This window comes from Ursus arctos, unplaced genomic scaffold, assembly GCF_023065955.2.
Source record: "Ursus arctos isolate Adak ecotype North America unplaced genomic scaffold, UrsArc2.0 scaffold_2, whole genome shotgun sequence".
Classification (NCBI taxonomy): Eukaryota; Metazoa; Chordata; class Mammalia; order Carnivora; family Ursidae; genus Ursus; species Ursus arctos.
Window position 1 is genome coordinate 59,966,247 of NW_026622874.1, and position 15,398 is coordinate 59,981,644.

Here is a 15,398-nt window from a genome sequence, read left to right on the forward strand (position 1 = left end):
CACACTCTTACAAGGCTGCAGTGCATACAAGAAAGACAGACAGATACTTTTCTTTAGAACTCATAATAGCAAGCGGAGATAAGAGCCACAGAAAATTTTAACCATAACACTTTTAATCCTTGAATATCATCTTTAACCAAAACTTCTCTTCTATTAATAATTAATATTCTTTCCCATATTCTAGAATAGTAATCTTTCAGAGGGCATACCCCTTCAAAATATATAGCCATTGATACTTTCATTGAAAAACCTGCCATCCTCTTCTGCGAATTATCTATTCACATATTTTGTCCATTTCATGGTCGGGTTAACTTGCATTTTCTCACTAACTTGTAAATACTCTCTATATTAAAAAAGGTTTCAAAAAGACTATGAAAATTTATACATGAATGTTCAAAGCAGCATTATTCTTAATAGCCAAAAAGTGGAAACTACCCAAATCTCCATTAACTGATAAATGGCTAATCCAAAACGCCATCTAGCCAAACAATGGGAAATTATTTGGCCATAAAAAGGAGTAAGTACTGATACATGTTATGATATGAATGGACCTTGAAAAACATTATGCTAAGTAAAAGCAGTCATACACAAAAGGCCACACTATATAATTCTATTGACATGAAATGTCCAGAACAGGCAATTTCATACAAACAGAAGGCAGATTAGTGGTTGCCAAGGGCTGGGGAGAAGATCTGAATAGGAATGACTGCTAAGGGGTATGGAGCTTATTTTCAGGTGATGAGAACATTCTGGAATTAGATAGCAGTGATGGCAGCACAACTCTATGAATATACTGAAAACCACTAAATTTTATTTTTATAAGGGTGAACTCTATGCTGTGTGAATTTTATCTCAACAAGCTATTAAAAAAAAATTACATGGGCAGCTACAGACTCTCTCTGCAGACAAATGCTCATAACCCAGTATTATGAACAATTATGCAAGGAAAGGGGTGACGTGAGGAAAAGGGGAACTGTCCGTGAAGACGCTCTCCACAAACTCCTCCGGGAAGCCCCGTGACCGGCACTCTCACATGGCTACTACCCCGACGGCGGGCCGTTTGACAATATCTATCAATACTGAAAAGCTACCTACCTTCTGACTCTCATTTCAGTTCTAGGAATTTCTCCTACAGATACACCCACACATAAACAAAACTAAGTAAGTACCAGTTACTTGGTGGAGGAAAGCTTACAGAGAAAAAAAACTGCAAAAATCTTATAAAATTATGACACCCCTTATGAAAAAGACTACCACAAAGCTGTAAAAGGAATAAGAAAATTTTTTATGTACTGATACGGAGAGTTTCCTAAGATATACCAAATGAGAAAAGCAAGGTACAGGACAGAATGGACATGCTCATTACTGTTTCTGTAAAACAGGTAAACAGGTAAAACTACAAATACTAATATATTAAGTAACTGTCTCAGGAAAAATGCACCAAAAAACGAGTGACAATGACTGCTTCTGGGCAGGGGGACTGAGTGGCTATAAAGCATTTGGGGCATGGGAGGACTGTCTCCAGGGATAGGCTGTAGGAAGGGAAATGAGGGAAAAGAGAATTAAGTGTTAATTATTTATTAAGATAGAAATCGGCATCCCTTTAAAAATAATTATTTATTAACCTTATCAAGATACCAAACTGAAAAACAAAGAACAAAGAATGCTCCAGTTGCCTGGACATAAATCTAACCTAATGCAATACAACCTGGAGGGGGAATAAAACCACCTTCTATTCACTTCCCTTTCCAAAGCTACTGTAACCACAAATGAAATTACTTGCCAAAGTCCTTATTCAAGATAAATTTTTAGAAGCCCCAAACTTCCATCTAAAGAGAAACTACAAGTATTTGAACAAAGTCTGTTTTTCTTTGATTTGCAGAGTCCCTGGTAGCAGCAAAGCCAGAAAAGTAATCAGCACAGAAGTAATATTTTACTAAAATCTGGATAGCTTTTCAGGCCTCCAAATCCTTCCTGTTGAATGTGTTCTGATGGATTCCTCTACTTTAAAGCCTAAGAAATATCATGACCTCAAAGTCTTTGTTGTTAAAGAATCTAGTCACTAAAAAGTATCTATTCATTATTTATCTTCTTAGATCTAGCTGCCCACATCATTTAAGGATGGATATTCAGCTCACACTTGGACCTAACAGAGGATCTATTCTTGGGTGTTACAGATAAAATAAGCAGCTTAAGTGTCATTAGAAACAATGCTTTTTTTTTCCCGAAACAGAAAGCAGGCACTCTCCATTTTCCTAAGAGTTTCTCTATGTTACTTTGCACTGTAAAAAATTATTTTAGATGCATTTTTTCTTGAAAGATACTTCTCTAGGGGTCTCTTGGGAGTCCTGCTACTATATGTCTTCCTGGGCATGCCAAGAATACAAGGCCCTAACCACTCTTTACCCAGGCCCTTCTCAGGGCTGTGTTTCCAGGAAAAAACCTTGAGAGATGAGGTAATGTCTTCCTCTGGACAATGAGGCAACTTGCTCATTGCTTGCTGTAAAAGTGCTAGACTCCCAAAGCTCAGCACTCCCGTACTGCCATAAAGGAACACTGTGTGCACTGGCCCCGTCTGGGCCCAGATCACATCACCTCCACGCTCACTGTACTAGCAATACCTGGAATCTTGAGCCTAACTGTGTAACACTGTCTCTAGAGAAAAGAAGTAAGAAAGTTCCAGTTCGGTATGCCAGAGGAATCCCCTTCACACTATATCTAATACCTGCAGGCAGGTGGAAATCTGCCGAAAATGCCGGCACCCAGCTTCTCATGATGGCTTTAGTGACCAGGACAGGGATTCCCAAAGGATAGGGACCAGGATGGGAGGGAGCAAGGTCACTAAGTAAAGAATCAGAAAGAGTGCAAGGTAATAGAGGGTTTGTAAGATGTTCCATGGGGTCAAAGGGCTGAGACGAAGGCCTGAGGCCTCCTGTCAGCAGAGCCTGATCAGCCTCCCATCTGATATTCCTAATCGTGACCTAGCTCCTGATCATGTTCCTTACATTTTTATCACCTATTGACTTCCATTAAAGGTTTTTGGTCCACCTTGGCCCACTGTGGAGGACAGAGAATAAAATTTCACCACTTTTTTTTTTCCTGGTCTTTTATCCCAAACAAAATAACTACAACAATGTAACTCCACAGCCCTAAAACCAGGGCCATAATGTTTCATGAATTTTATGGAATTATGATGTGTAGGGAGTAGTAGTTACAGCAATGCAGACTTAAACAGACTGCTTGCTTTCAAGTCCTTGGTTTGATGTCTGGCAACATTCAATAAACCTTTAAAGAAAGATAAGCACCCTCTCCTATGAAGGCAACTTTGCAGTTCCAGGAGTGCCTTTTACTAAGAAACTGCATAACAGAATTTCTACACTGAAATGAGAGACCATGTTCATTTTTTCCATCATGATCAGAGCCAAAAACCAACCATATTTCTTGAAAACTTAAGTGAGGTTTCCAAGAGTTAAACAGAACAGATTTACCAGCAAAAGGCAGGAAGAGTGAGATTATAATTTGAACCAGGCAAACTGTTTCATAACAGAAAATGTGGCACTTAATGCAGTTTGCAGAATATGGTATGCAAAAAACGCCACTTAGGGCAGTAGCAGGCCTCTAGAGAGTGAGACTAGCCAAACAAAAGAACAAAAAAGGTAAGAAAAAAGAAGCCAGGTCAGCATTATAAAGCCACAAAAGACTGATATGCTTTCTTTTGCTGAATTACAGCTTCTTCACCAGGCTTCTGGTTTAAAAGCACAAAAAGCACATAATGAAAAATTTTTCTTTTTGGCCATTTTGAATCAGAAATTTATACTACTTCAAATTTATCATAATTTAATAGGACTTGAGTCTAACAAACACATGCATTATTAAGGTCAACCAAGTTACTAACACAGGAGACTATACCAGCAGATCAAAGTTTCCTGCAGCTCCTTCTGGAACAAATTTACTTTGGGTTCCTGAGCGGCTTGGCCAGCTGATAGGACAGACTGATGTTTCTTTACTTGAAATAAACATTAAGTCAAACCTCTACCAGAAAACTCATACTGAAAAGGCCTGGCTCACTTCCTGATGTGCTCGCCAAGGAAAAATAAGCACAAAACCTCAATGCAGGTTGACTAGAAAATTTATTCTAATCACCTTTAGGTATCTTGCACTAGACACACAGAATGTGAAATCTTTCTTCTATAATACTGTCAACTCTAAATTCTGTTAAGTAGTAACAACGCTAGCCAATAAAATTGCTAAAAAAAAAAAAAAAAAGAGCATACCTGCTGGTCCTATACCTTTGCATCTCACACATTCCCCAGTTCAATGTTGACTGAGACTTCATCAGTAAATTACTCACCAAATTTACAGAGCACTCTTAAAGATGCAAGAGCAGAACAAACATGGTCTTTCACACCAAAGAAGTTATAGCGAATGTCTGACTAATTGGTCAACAAATAATTAACTGAAATGTTTAGAGATTACAAAGTGGGTCAGCAGAATACAGTGATGAGTCCCAACATTAAGATGCTCATTATTCAGATATTAGCCTAGAAGAAAAAAGAAGAAAAGGCCTCCTCCTGCCTTTTTTTTTTTTTTTAAAGATCTTACTTATTTGTCAGAGAGAGAGACACACAGAGAGACTACAAGCAGCTCGGAGAGCGGGAAGGAGAAGGAGAGACAGGCTCCCTCCAATGCAGGACTCGATCCCAGGAGCCTGGGATCATGATCTGAGCTGAAGGCAGACGCTTACCTGACTGAGCCACCCAGGCGTCCCCTTCCTTCTGTTTTTAGATGCAACGACCCGATCAAAGAATTTTAGGATCAGAAGAACCCTTTCTATAATGTACCTGCCTTTTCTAGCTGAGTCCTCTTGAATAACCCAGAACAATCATCCTGTTTTCCACACGTCAACATTCATATCCTATAATCAGCTCCCAGACCTATGTTCTGTGTTCTCTTTTTCACTTTATGGAGTCATTCCAACCCTTAAACCATTCCTCTACCTAGGACATAGTTTCAAGACATCTTCCCGATCCCAGCCACATGCCTCTGGACTGCCCCACGATCGGATGTTAGAAGGCCATGAATACAGACGAATACTATGTGAATAATTTAACAACTGTGACATACTGTTGGTCTATATATTTTTAAGTTCTAATTAGTCTTTACCTTTTTTCATGTCTAAGATATTTCATAACAAATATTTTAAATGTCTTAACATGATATAAAGACAACTTTGAGGGGCACCTGGGTGGCTCAGGCAGTGGAGCGTCTAACTCTTGATTTCAGCTTGGGTCATGATCTCAGGGTGATGGCATCGAGCCCTGCATTGGGCTCCATGCTTGGTGGGGAGTCTGCCTGATATTCTCTCTCTCTCTCACTTTGTGCCCCCCCCCTCCCGCGTGAGTGTGCACGCTCTCAAGCTCTCCCATAAAAACAGATGCATCTTTTAAAGACACAACTCTAGTATTTTCTATTGCTAGTTCCGTTTGGGAGTATCATAGAAGAACCATTCAAATTCACAATTTAAAGAGGATTCAAAGGAAATTTTAAAAGATCATTTTTAAAATACTCTCTTTCATCATTCTTAGCTGTCTCAGTCTCCTATGAAAAGCACACCCTTTCTTTTATTGCCTGTATAACTTTTTTATCAAAAATAGCATGGGATATTTTTGGACTTTTGTCATTTACTTAATTTTCCCACACACCAAAGGACAGAAAGATTACACCCAATTTTGATGATTATCAACATTTTGTCAATCTTGTTTCCTACATCCTGTGCTCCTCACTCCCTGCCCCAGAGTATTTTAAGCAAATCTCAGCATCACATCATTTCATCCTCAACTGAAGCACATTACTGTGTATTAGTGCCTATTATGCCATAAGCACTATGCTTAACCTTCTCTAGTCCTCAAAATAAGCAAACATTGACAGTCAAGGCTAACCCAGTACTATCTATGTCTATTCTCGTCTGACACTAATTTTCTTCCATGTCTGGGTACACCCTGTTTTCAAAACCTATATAAACTATGGGAATTATCAAAGATCTTCAATGTTCTGCTTTCATCAGATAATATTCCTTTGTTATGGGTCTTCAAAATATTGCTGATTGAGATTACTTAGTTGCGTTTATGCAACAGTGGAGCAATTGCACTACTGGGCTACTAACATGCTAGTTAATAAATTATGGTAGATCAGATAGTATTGCAATAACCTTAATAACTCATAAAATTTTAGAAGTATTTTGCAATACCTAAAGAAAAGGTAGAGTAGCAATATTAACAACCAGTAACATCTACTTTTATTTTAAAGAAAACACATATGGGGGGGCGCCTGGGTAGCGCAGTCATTAAAGCATCTGCCTTCGGCTCAGGGCGTGATCCCGGCGTTGTGGGATCGAGCCCCACATCAGGCTCCTCCGCTGGGAGCCTGCTTCTTCCTCTCCCACTCCCCCTGCTGTGTTCCCTCTCTCGCTGGCTGGCTCTCTGTCACATAAATAAATAAAATCTTTAAAAAAAAAAAAAAAAGAAAAGAAAACACATATGGGTTTGCCTTCCCAGGAACAATTTAAGAGATCCACTGTTAGAATGATCATTTGACTTTAATTTCATTAAACTTCAGGCCCATAATATTCAATTACTACTTAATACATAACATGAGACATTTGTGTATCACTTTTAAAGAAAGCAAGAGTTAGCTGGTAAATGTTATAACTGGCTTTAAGGAAGACAGGTCTTAGGAAACGTTCTGTGATTTATAAATTATTTAAAAAACCCTAAGACATGCTAGAAAATCTGAGGATTTTCAAAGATGGGAAAATACCAACTAATCATTAAGAGACAGAACTCCTAAGAGTAGCAAGTCATCATTATGCAGTGGTGAAAACCCTTCAATAAGTCAAAAGAGAAGGTAAACATAAACCCTGACAAAAAAATAGCCTACAGACTCCTACCTGAGAATTGCCAAAAACATTTCAATCAGGAGCCATGAAAGAGTCTTGGAAAATACTAGTGTCTGACTGAGTTGGGGGAGGGCCCTGAAGAATGTGAGGAGAGGGTCTGAAAGGAGTTACAGAGGAAAGTACGCATATGTCACTTTTCATCAAACAATTTCAGGCTTTTTAAAACCTTTTCGCTTAGATTCTAACGTAATAATTTGCCAAGGCAATATCCGAGGCAATATAACAAACTTTAAAAAGCAAAAACAAGGCAATAAAAACAAAACGGTGTGTTTGGGCTTTGTTTTTTTTTTGTTTTGTTTTGTTTTTTGTTTTGTTTTTTGAAACAGGTATGATAAAGCACGAAGTTTCAACACTTACATCCGAGCCCACGCTTCTCATGCTACTTTGTAGGACAGGTTTAGTCACCGAAAGTTTCCCATTCGCTGGGCTGTTTGCCACGGGGGCCGGTACCACATTCACCATGTGATTAGGTAGTTGTGAGGCTCCCCCGGCGACAGCAAGGACTGGGGCAGAGGAGGGCAGAACTCCAGGAGCCTGAAGCTGTACGACGGCAGGCTGGGAGAGCACCACGGTGGGACCTGCGGTGAAGGAAAAGGAAAGGGGTCAGAGTGTGCATAACCAGTGGCAAAGGACAGTGTTAACATCAGGTCTCTTCCACAGATACAACAGGAGGAGGACACTGAGGGGATTTAAAACCACCAATTAAAACATAATCAACAGCAGCACACACGCACAGTGACTTTTGTTGTCTTGTTTTTAATGAAACCAACTAAATCTGTTCCCAATGAAGTTATCATGAACAATGTACTTCCACACATTTTTTCTCAACTATATCCACGTCAAACTCGCTAAGTTATACATAGATTTCTCTATTAACCGCTGAAATTTGTAAGTGCTAAGAAGTATTTTTCGTATTATAAGTAATGAACTTTTACACCGAACACTGAGAGCCACATATTTTAAATTAATAGGATTTAGAAATACAGCACCAAAAATATATAAACAGAGATTCAGTAACTCAATATGTGGAAGGACAGGGGCTACAAATATCAAAAATGTTAAAACTTCCATTCAAATCAAAACCACACTGAGATACCACCTTACGCCAGTTAGAATGGCAAAAATAGACAAGGCAAGAGACAATTGTTGGAGAGGATGTGGAGAAAGGGGATCCCTCCTACATTGTTGGTGGGAATGCAAGTTGGTACAGCCACTCTGGAAAACAGTGTGGAGGTCCCTTAAAAAGTTAAAAATTGAGCTACCCTATGACCCAGCCATTGCACTACTGGGTGTTTACCCCAAAGATACAGACATAGTGAAGAGAAGGGCCATATGCACCCCAATGTTCATAGCAGCAATGTCCACAATAGCTAAATCGTGGAAGGAGCCGAGATGCCCTTCAACAGATGACTGGATTAAGAAGTTGTGGTCCATATATACAATGGAATATTACTCAGCTATCAGAAAGAACGAGTTCTCAACATTTGCTGCAACATGGATGGCACTGGAGGAGATAATGCTAAGTGAAATAAGCAGAGAAAGACAACTATCATATGATTTCTCTCATCTATGGAACATAAGAACTAGGATGATCGGTAGGGGAAGAAAGGGATAAAGAAGGGGGGGTAATCAGAAGGGGGAATGAAACATGAGAGACTATGGACTATGAGAAACAAACTGAGGACTTCAGAGGGGAGGGGGGTGGGGAAATGGGATAGGCTGGTGATGGGTAGTAAGGAGGGCACGTATTGCATGGTGCACTGGGTGTTATACACAACTAATGAATCATCGAGCCTTACATCGGAAACCGGGAATGTACTGTATGGTGACTAACATAATATAATAAAAAATCATTAAAAAAAATAAATATAAAAAAAAAAAAGAAAGAAAAAAAAAATGTTAAAACTTCCAGCAAAATTTCCCAAAGCCAAGATATGGATGCAACCCAAGTATCCATTAATTGATAAATGGATAAAGAATATGTGGTATATATGTGCAATGGAATATTATTCAGCCATAAAAAAAGAATGAGATCTTGCCATTTGCAAAAACGTGGATGGATCTAGAGAGTATTAGGCTAAGTGAAAAAAGTCAAAGAAAAACAAATACTGTATGATTTCACTTATCTGTGGAATTTAAGAAACAAAAAGAATGAACAAAGAGACAACAACAAAAACAGACTCTGGGGGCACCTGGGTGGCTCAGTCAATTAAGCGTCAGACTCTCAATTTCAGCTCCAGTCGTGATCTCAGGGCAATGAGAATAAGTCCTGTGTCAGGCTCCAAGCTGGGCGTGGGGCCTGCTTGGGATTCTCTCTCCCCCTCTCCCTCTGCCACCCTCTGCCCCACTGCCCCGTTATGCTCTGTCTCTAAAAAAACAGAAACAAAAATAAAAAATTAAATAAAAAAATTAAAAAAACAGACTCTTAAAGAGAACTGGTGGTTACCAGTGGGGAGGTGGGTGGGGGATGGGTGAAACAAAGGGGATAAAGAGTACACTTATTGTGATGAGCACTGAGTCTTGCACAGAATTGTTCAGTCATACACTGTACACCTGAAACTAGTAACACTGTATGTTAATTATACTTCAATTAAAAATATATGTATTTTTATAAAGTAGTTCATAATACCCTTGTTAAAAAAACATTAAAACCATTTGAGGTGATTTCGCAATGAACAAACACAGGAAACAAATCTGTAACTTAAAATAGTCTGCAGATAATACCAACTCCCCCTACAAACCCAAAATGGTCTCCAAATCTTTTCTTAATCTTCACATTTAACATTATTTTTTAAATTATGCTAATCTGAGAATTAGTATCATAAACCTAAAGAAGACTCTCATAACTCATAACTCTGGTCTATTAGAAATCTCACTTGCCTGCTGAATGCTTCCTTTCAGATCTGGCCAATTTTATAAGGTGCTGAAAGCCTCCCCCAATATCCACAGCTGCTTGAGCCTATCTAGCAAAAGAAAGGTACTATAGTAACCAGCAACTAAAATTACATAAATATTTATAATTCTTCTTCAAGGGAAAAAAAAAAAGCATTATACCTCCAGCCAGTGTAACATGACCCACGTAAAACTCAGCTCAGTGTTTCAAAGGAGCAAGAAAAACTAAAAATCTAAATACTTCAGAACACCTGTTTGTTAAGAATACCTGTCTTAGCTTAAAAACAAAAAATCACTTCTATAAAATCAAAGTCCTTATGCTTCAGATGGCCTCAAAAAGCACACTAAAACTAGAATTTAGTTAATAGCATTTTATCCCAGATAAATCAGTAAATTAGCAAGAAAGATCTAAAAGTAATTTCACAGATTTGTAATATATACAAATTACTTGGACAAAAATTATCTCTAAACATTTTTATCTTCTTTTCCCTTAGAAAAACTTCTATGAAATAAAAACATTTAAATGAGGAAATGACTCATAAGTAGATATACATACGCTTAGGCCAAATACACAAATAAAAATATAAATTAAACAAAAAGCTTATGACTAAGTGTGAGGCTTCTTAATAGCACTTACTTCTCAATAACACAAAAAATAATAATTCCAGTCTGGGGGGCGCCTGGGTGGTTGCATTGGTTAAGTGTCTGACTCTTGATTTTAGCTCAGGTCACGATCTCAGGGTCATGAGATTGAGCCCTGTGTAGGGCACCGTGCTCAACAGGGAGTCTGCTTGAGATTCTCTCTCGCTCTCCTCCTCACCCCTGCTCGTTTGCACACGTGTGCACACTCAAATAAAATTAAAAAAAAAAAAAAGTACAATCTGGTACTATGAGAAGACATACTCATTATTATGTAAAACTTAAACCAAGTGCTCCCACCCTGAATAGGATTACTCTTCTTTAATATCAAAAAGTGTCATGGTCACCCAAGATGATCATGGCTGCCCTTTCAGTTTCAGGATTGAGAAAACACATGAAAAAAGGCTATTAAGAACTTAGTAACAAGGGCACCTGGGTGGCCTAGTCAGTCGGGCACCCGACTCTTGATCTCAGGTCAGATCTTGATCTCAGAGACATGAGTTCAAGCCCACACCGGGCTCCACGCTGGGCATGGAGCCTGCTTAAAAATAACAACAATAACAACTTAATAACAATTTAAATTTGTAGTTTATTAATCTGAACTATAGCCACAAAAATTTGAAAAACAGGAGTACAGAGACATATAAAACAAATTATTCAGTCTACAGAAAATACCTACCAGATACACGGGTTTGCAGATGCCTTGCAAAATGCCAAAGGCTACTACTCCCACCACCCATACCCTGGGGTCCAGTCTGTAGGGTGGGAACCACTGAGTTAAACCACTACTTGGAGAAGAGCATTATTGGAAGAGTGTTCCACATCTTCTCAGTTTAAAAATTACAATAAAAAGATCCTAGAACGAAACACTGTTCGGTGAACTTTGGGATTATTCCAAAGAGCAGAGGAAGTGGTAAACATAAAGAATTAAACATTTCAAAGAAAGGATCATACTTCTAGCTGAAGTTAACACATGCCAATGCCGTCCATTGCCTAGTTACCACCATCTCCTTGCTGAAAGAACTGCTTCATGGAGGAAGGGAGATGGGACAACATGGAGGCAGGGTCTGTGTACCCAGTGCGGCTCCCAGTCCTACCAGGCCACTGCTGCCTCCTGTTTTCTATAATGAACATGCCAGGATGCCCAACTATCCCAAAATCATCTAGCATTTAAATCAAGGATCCTTGAAATATTTGAGGCATGCTTGGGTCCAAGACAGAATGGAGAGAAACTTTTATTACAACGTGTTCAAGAAAACGAAAATCTCTCATGGGGACTTGCTAAACGCTGACCTGCCAGATGCCCACGGATCACAGAAGGCAACGCCAAGGACTGTTACAGGCCTTGAACAGTTAGCAGCTGAGCACAGTGACTACTGTCCCTAGTGGGAACACAGTCAAAAAGGACAACCGTAAGGCTGTTTATCCATTTCAGCATGCTCAAAATCCTCTTAGACATTACATACAAATCCCCCTTAATGGAACTACAGGAACACGGCTAGATTCGATGCTAAATACTTCTACGTATGACGCACTGATCATGATAGGCATTCCTCCTTTTCGGTTTTCTTCAAAGAACTCAAACTATGTATCAAACACCTACTGAATGCCTACTTTGTCTAAAATACTATAGCTGTGTGACTTGGGGTAAATGATTCCTCTGTGTCTTAATTTTCTCATCTATAAAATGAAGACAATAATAGTACCAATCCTCACAGAGCCTATGTAATGATTAAATAAGATAATGCACTCAAACACAACAGTGTCTGCCACACAATAAGAATTTCAAAGTTAGCTATTATTTATTATTAATTTCCATTTCTATATAACAACAGTTTCCATAAGGGCACTGCACGGATTATTAGTTCATTAGTTCTCACAGTCACTGTTGTTTATGTAAATATGTTAACTGCCCAATTAGACAGAATTCTGGAGATCAAGCAGCACATCTCCACATTCTTTTAGAGGCAATATAATATCATGACTAATTACACAGACTCTGAGCCAGACCACCCGGGCTCAAGTTCTGCCTCCACCTCTCAGGAGCAGAATGACCTGGGGTAAGTTATCTTCCCTCTATCCTCCATTTCAAGGATTTGCACTATCATCTACCCAATAAACCCAAGATACAGGATATGTTCTTCTCCATCCTTTACCCCCTTTCAAACCATCCAATCACTAAGCCTGCAATTCTGCACTTTTTAACCTCTGCACCCTCTATCCTGGCTCTCCATTTTCACAGACATACCAGGCTTTCTTCATCTCTCACCTGCACTCCTCTTAATGGATGTATAGGGCTTAGTTACAGAAGTTGTTTCAGGCAGACAGGACGGTCTGAGCCAAGAAACTAGGAAAAACGAGAGAATTCAAGGGACAGTGGCCAGATTGGTTGGGCTAGAAGAGGAAGTTGGGTTTATAAAAAGGAGTGATTATAATGTAAAGTTAGAAAACTAAACTGGAGCCAAACCACGGTGGGCTTTACTTCCAAGTCAGAGAATTTGAACTTAATTCTGTAACAATTACTTCCCCTTTTTAATGATAAAATCTTTACTATTGATACTTACACTGATTAACTATAAAATGCCTCTCCTGTATTTCCCCTCTACCTCTTCACTACAAATAAATGGAAGACATACACTTAAATCTGTAATATTATAATAACACCAACTCTCTGGACTGTACCATAAAAACACACAAGTGCCTTGTATCAGCAAACACAAATACTATCTTCAGATAATGGGCAGGTACTCACATTCTGAATAATGTATGATTCCAGTTTCTGAACCTGATAAAATGCTCAGAAAAGAATGGTTTGTCTTCCATCACTTGAACATGGTCTGCTAAGAGCAAATTCTTAGGAATACCCTTTGCTTCACATACTAGTCATATTAATGCCCAGCTTTCGCTCTTTATACTTGTGTTTTAAGAGCTTATGGAAACCATAATGAGGCCAGTTTAAATTCTTAGCCTTTGGGAAGACACAGACCCTTTTGAGATCCTGATGAAAGTTTTGGAGACTATCCTGAGAAAAATCCACATAGACAATAAATCTTACATTTTATTTCAAGTTCATGAACACTTAACATCCATTCACAGACCACAAGAACACCCCTTCTACAGGAATGCTATGTTTCACATAAAAAAGGCAGCAGTTCTGACCCTGTACAGCAAGGGCATGTATTTCAGGTTTGTCTATGATTTTTGTAGACTTTGATGGATTTTCACTGACTTGTCCAGTCTCCCACCCAGTTCTTCTCTTTATTGATGTCATATTGTCCGTGACCTTGGAATAACACAAAACTAATAGAGTAACTAGAAATCAAATTTGTGACCCTGCTCTCATTAAAACTTGATCTCCTTGCTCCAAAGAAATGAATTAACAATCTAGAGCTGGAAACATAGCCATAAAAGAAACATTTGTTTACAATCTGTACCACAGAGACCTAGTCCTAAATCCAGGGAAAGAACGCTGAACAGGTTTTCCTTTACTCCCGTGTACACATATCAGTATGAGAATGACCGATAATCTGCCTAAGACATCTCCAGGTACAAACGATTCCTGTATCTGCACACTACACTACCAAATCCTCAAACATGAAGTTCTTTTGATACTAAAATTCGTGTAGAATCAAGTATGTGAGGCCATCTGGTGGATAAAATATAGAAACACACACATTCTTAACTATGTGAAGACAAGAGTTCACATCTCTTCCTAAAGCCCTCACTCAAGATCATGTTTACTAAAGAACGCCACCCCTCCTGCAGAGACGAAGAGCCTGATCCTATTGCCAAAACTCACCTATTAGACCTGTAATGTTATTTACATACTGACCTCTCCTTAAAAACGAGTTCATGGGAAAAAAAAAAACAAAAACAAGAGTTCATGGACACAAACATCTCAGGATAGAATGGCACCAAGAAAGTTTCCTGGATTTTCTTCTTCATTACAAGTAGTTACGTAAAACCACAAGCCTGACAGACAGGTGTTTTCATAATTAAAACTGTAAGAAAAAAGAAATATCAGATACAATTAATCTGGGAAGCTATCTCCCTTGTCAGGACAGGAACCACATGTTCATCATCTCTGCGACGTCCTCAAAACCAAGGACAACTCCTGGCACACAGCAAGTGCTCAGAAATTAGAACCTGAGTTAAAACAAATGACATGACGCAAGCCTTAGTGCCCATCAATTAAATATACACAGCCTCGAACTCCACTCAGGTACCTTTAGCGGGAGCAGGATGTATGCTGATAATTGGCTGCTGCTTTGCCAATGGCATAAGTGTGGGTAGTGTCTGAATAATGATGGTTTTCGCTGGAACGCCGGAATTTGTCTGAGTCTTGGGTGCTGCTGGAAGTAATAATGGCTTGGGCTGAATTGAAGGTTTTGAATTCATCTGAATTTTCTTCTTTGGAGTCAGTCCATTTTCTGGAGAAAATCCAAACAAACCACAAATCAATGTGAAAGCAATTCCTAGAGAACAGATTCTATTAAGTACCTTTTCGACACATTATCTTGACCTCCACGTAACTATCCTTACCTGGAGTTTAAGCACAGCTACTCTATACCTTAATGGACTAAAAAAAGTCCTTAATCTGAGGTCTACCCCTTTTTCTGAGGTATAATTGATATATATAATGTTATATTAATTTCAAGGGTAAACATGACGCTACCACACACAGTTACAAATTTTTCTCTTGTGATGAAAACTTGTAAGATCTAATCTCTTAGCAACTTTCAAATATACAACACAGTATTATTAACTATAGTCACCATGTTGTACATTACATCCCCATGACTTATTTATTTTAGAAGTCAAATGAGATCTTCCTTTTTGACCACGCTGATGGTCAAAATGATGCAGCTTTGGGAAGGAGATATATGAACTGGTAAAGGATAACAGCTAAAAT

The 15,398-nt window shown here is 38.8% G+C and overlaps 1 protein-coding gene across 7 annotated transcripts in view; it reads right to left on the minus strand.

Annotated features, from left to right (window-relative positions):
* ATF6 (activating transcription factor 6) overlaps positions 1 to 15,398 on the minus strand; it is a 199,173-nt gene that overhangs the window by 156,117 nt on the left and 27,658 nt on the right. For all 7 annotated transcript variants that reach the window (XM_057315676.1, XM_057315681.1, XM_057315678.1 and 4 more), the window contains 2 exons: positions 14,713 to 14,916; positions 7,313 to 7,533 (listed from right to left, as the gene is read on the minus strand). In XM_057315676.1, coding sequence (XP_057171659.1) covers positions 7,313 to 7,533; positions 14,713 to 14,916 — 425 coding nt within the window. The remainder of the gene's footprint in view (positions 1 to 7,312; positions 7,534 to 14,712; positions 14,917 to 15,398) is intronic.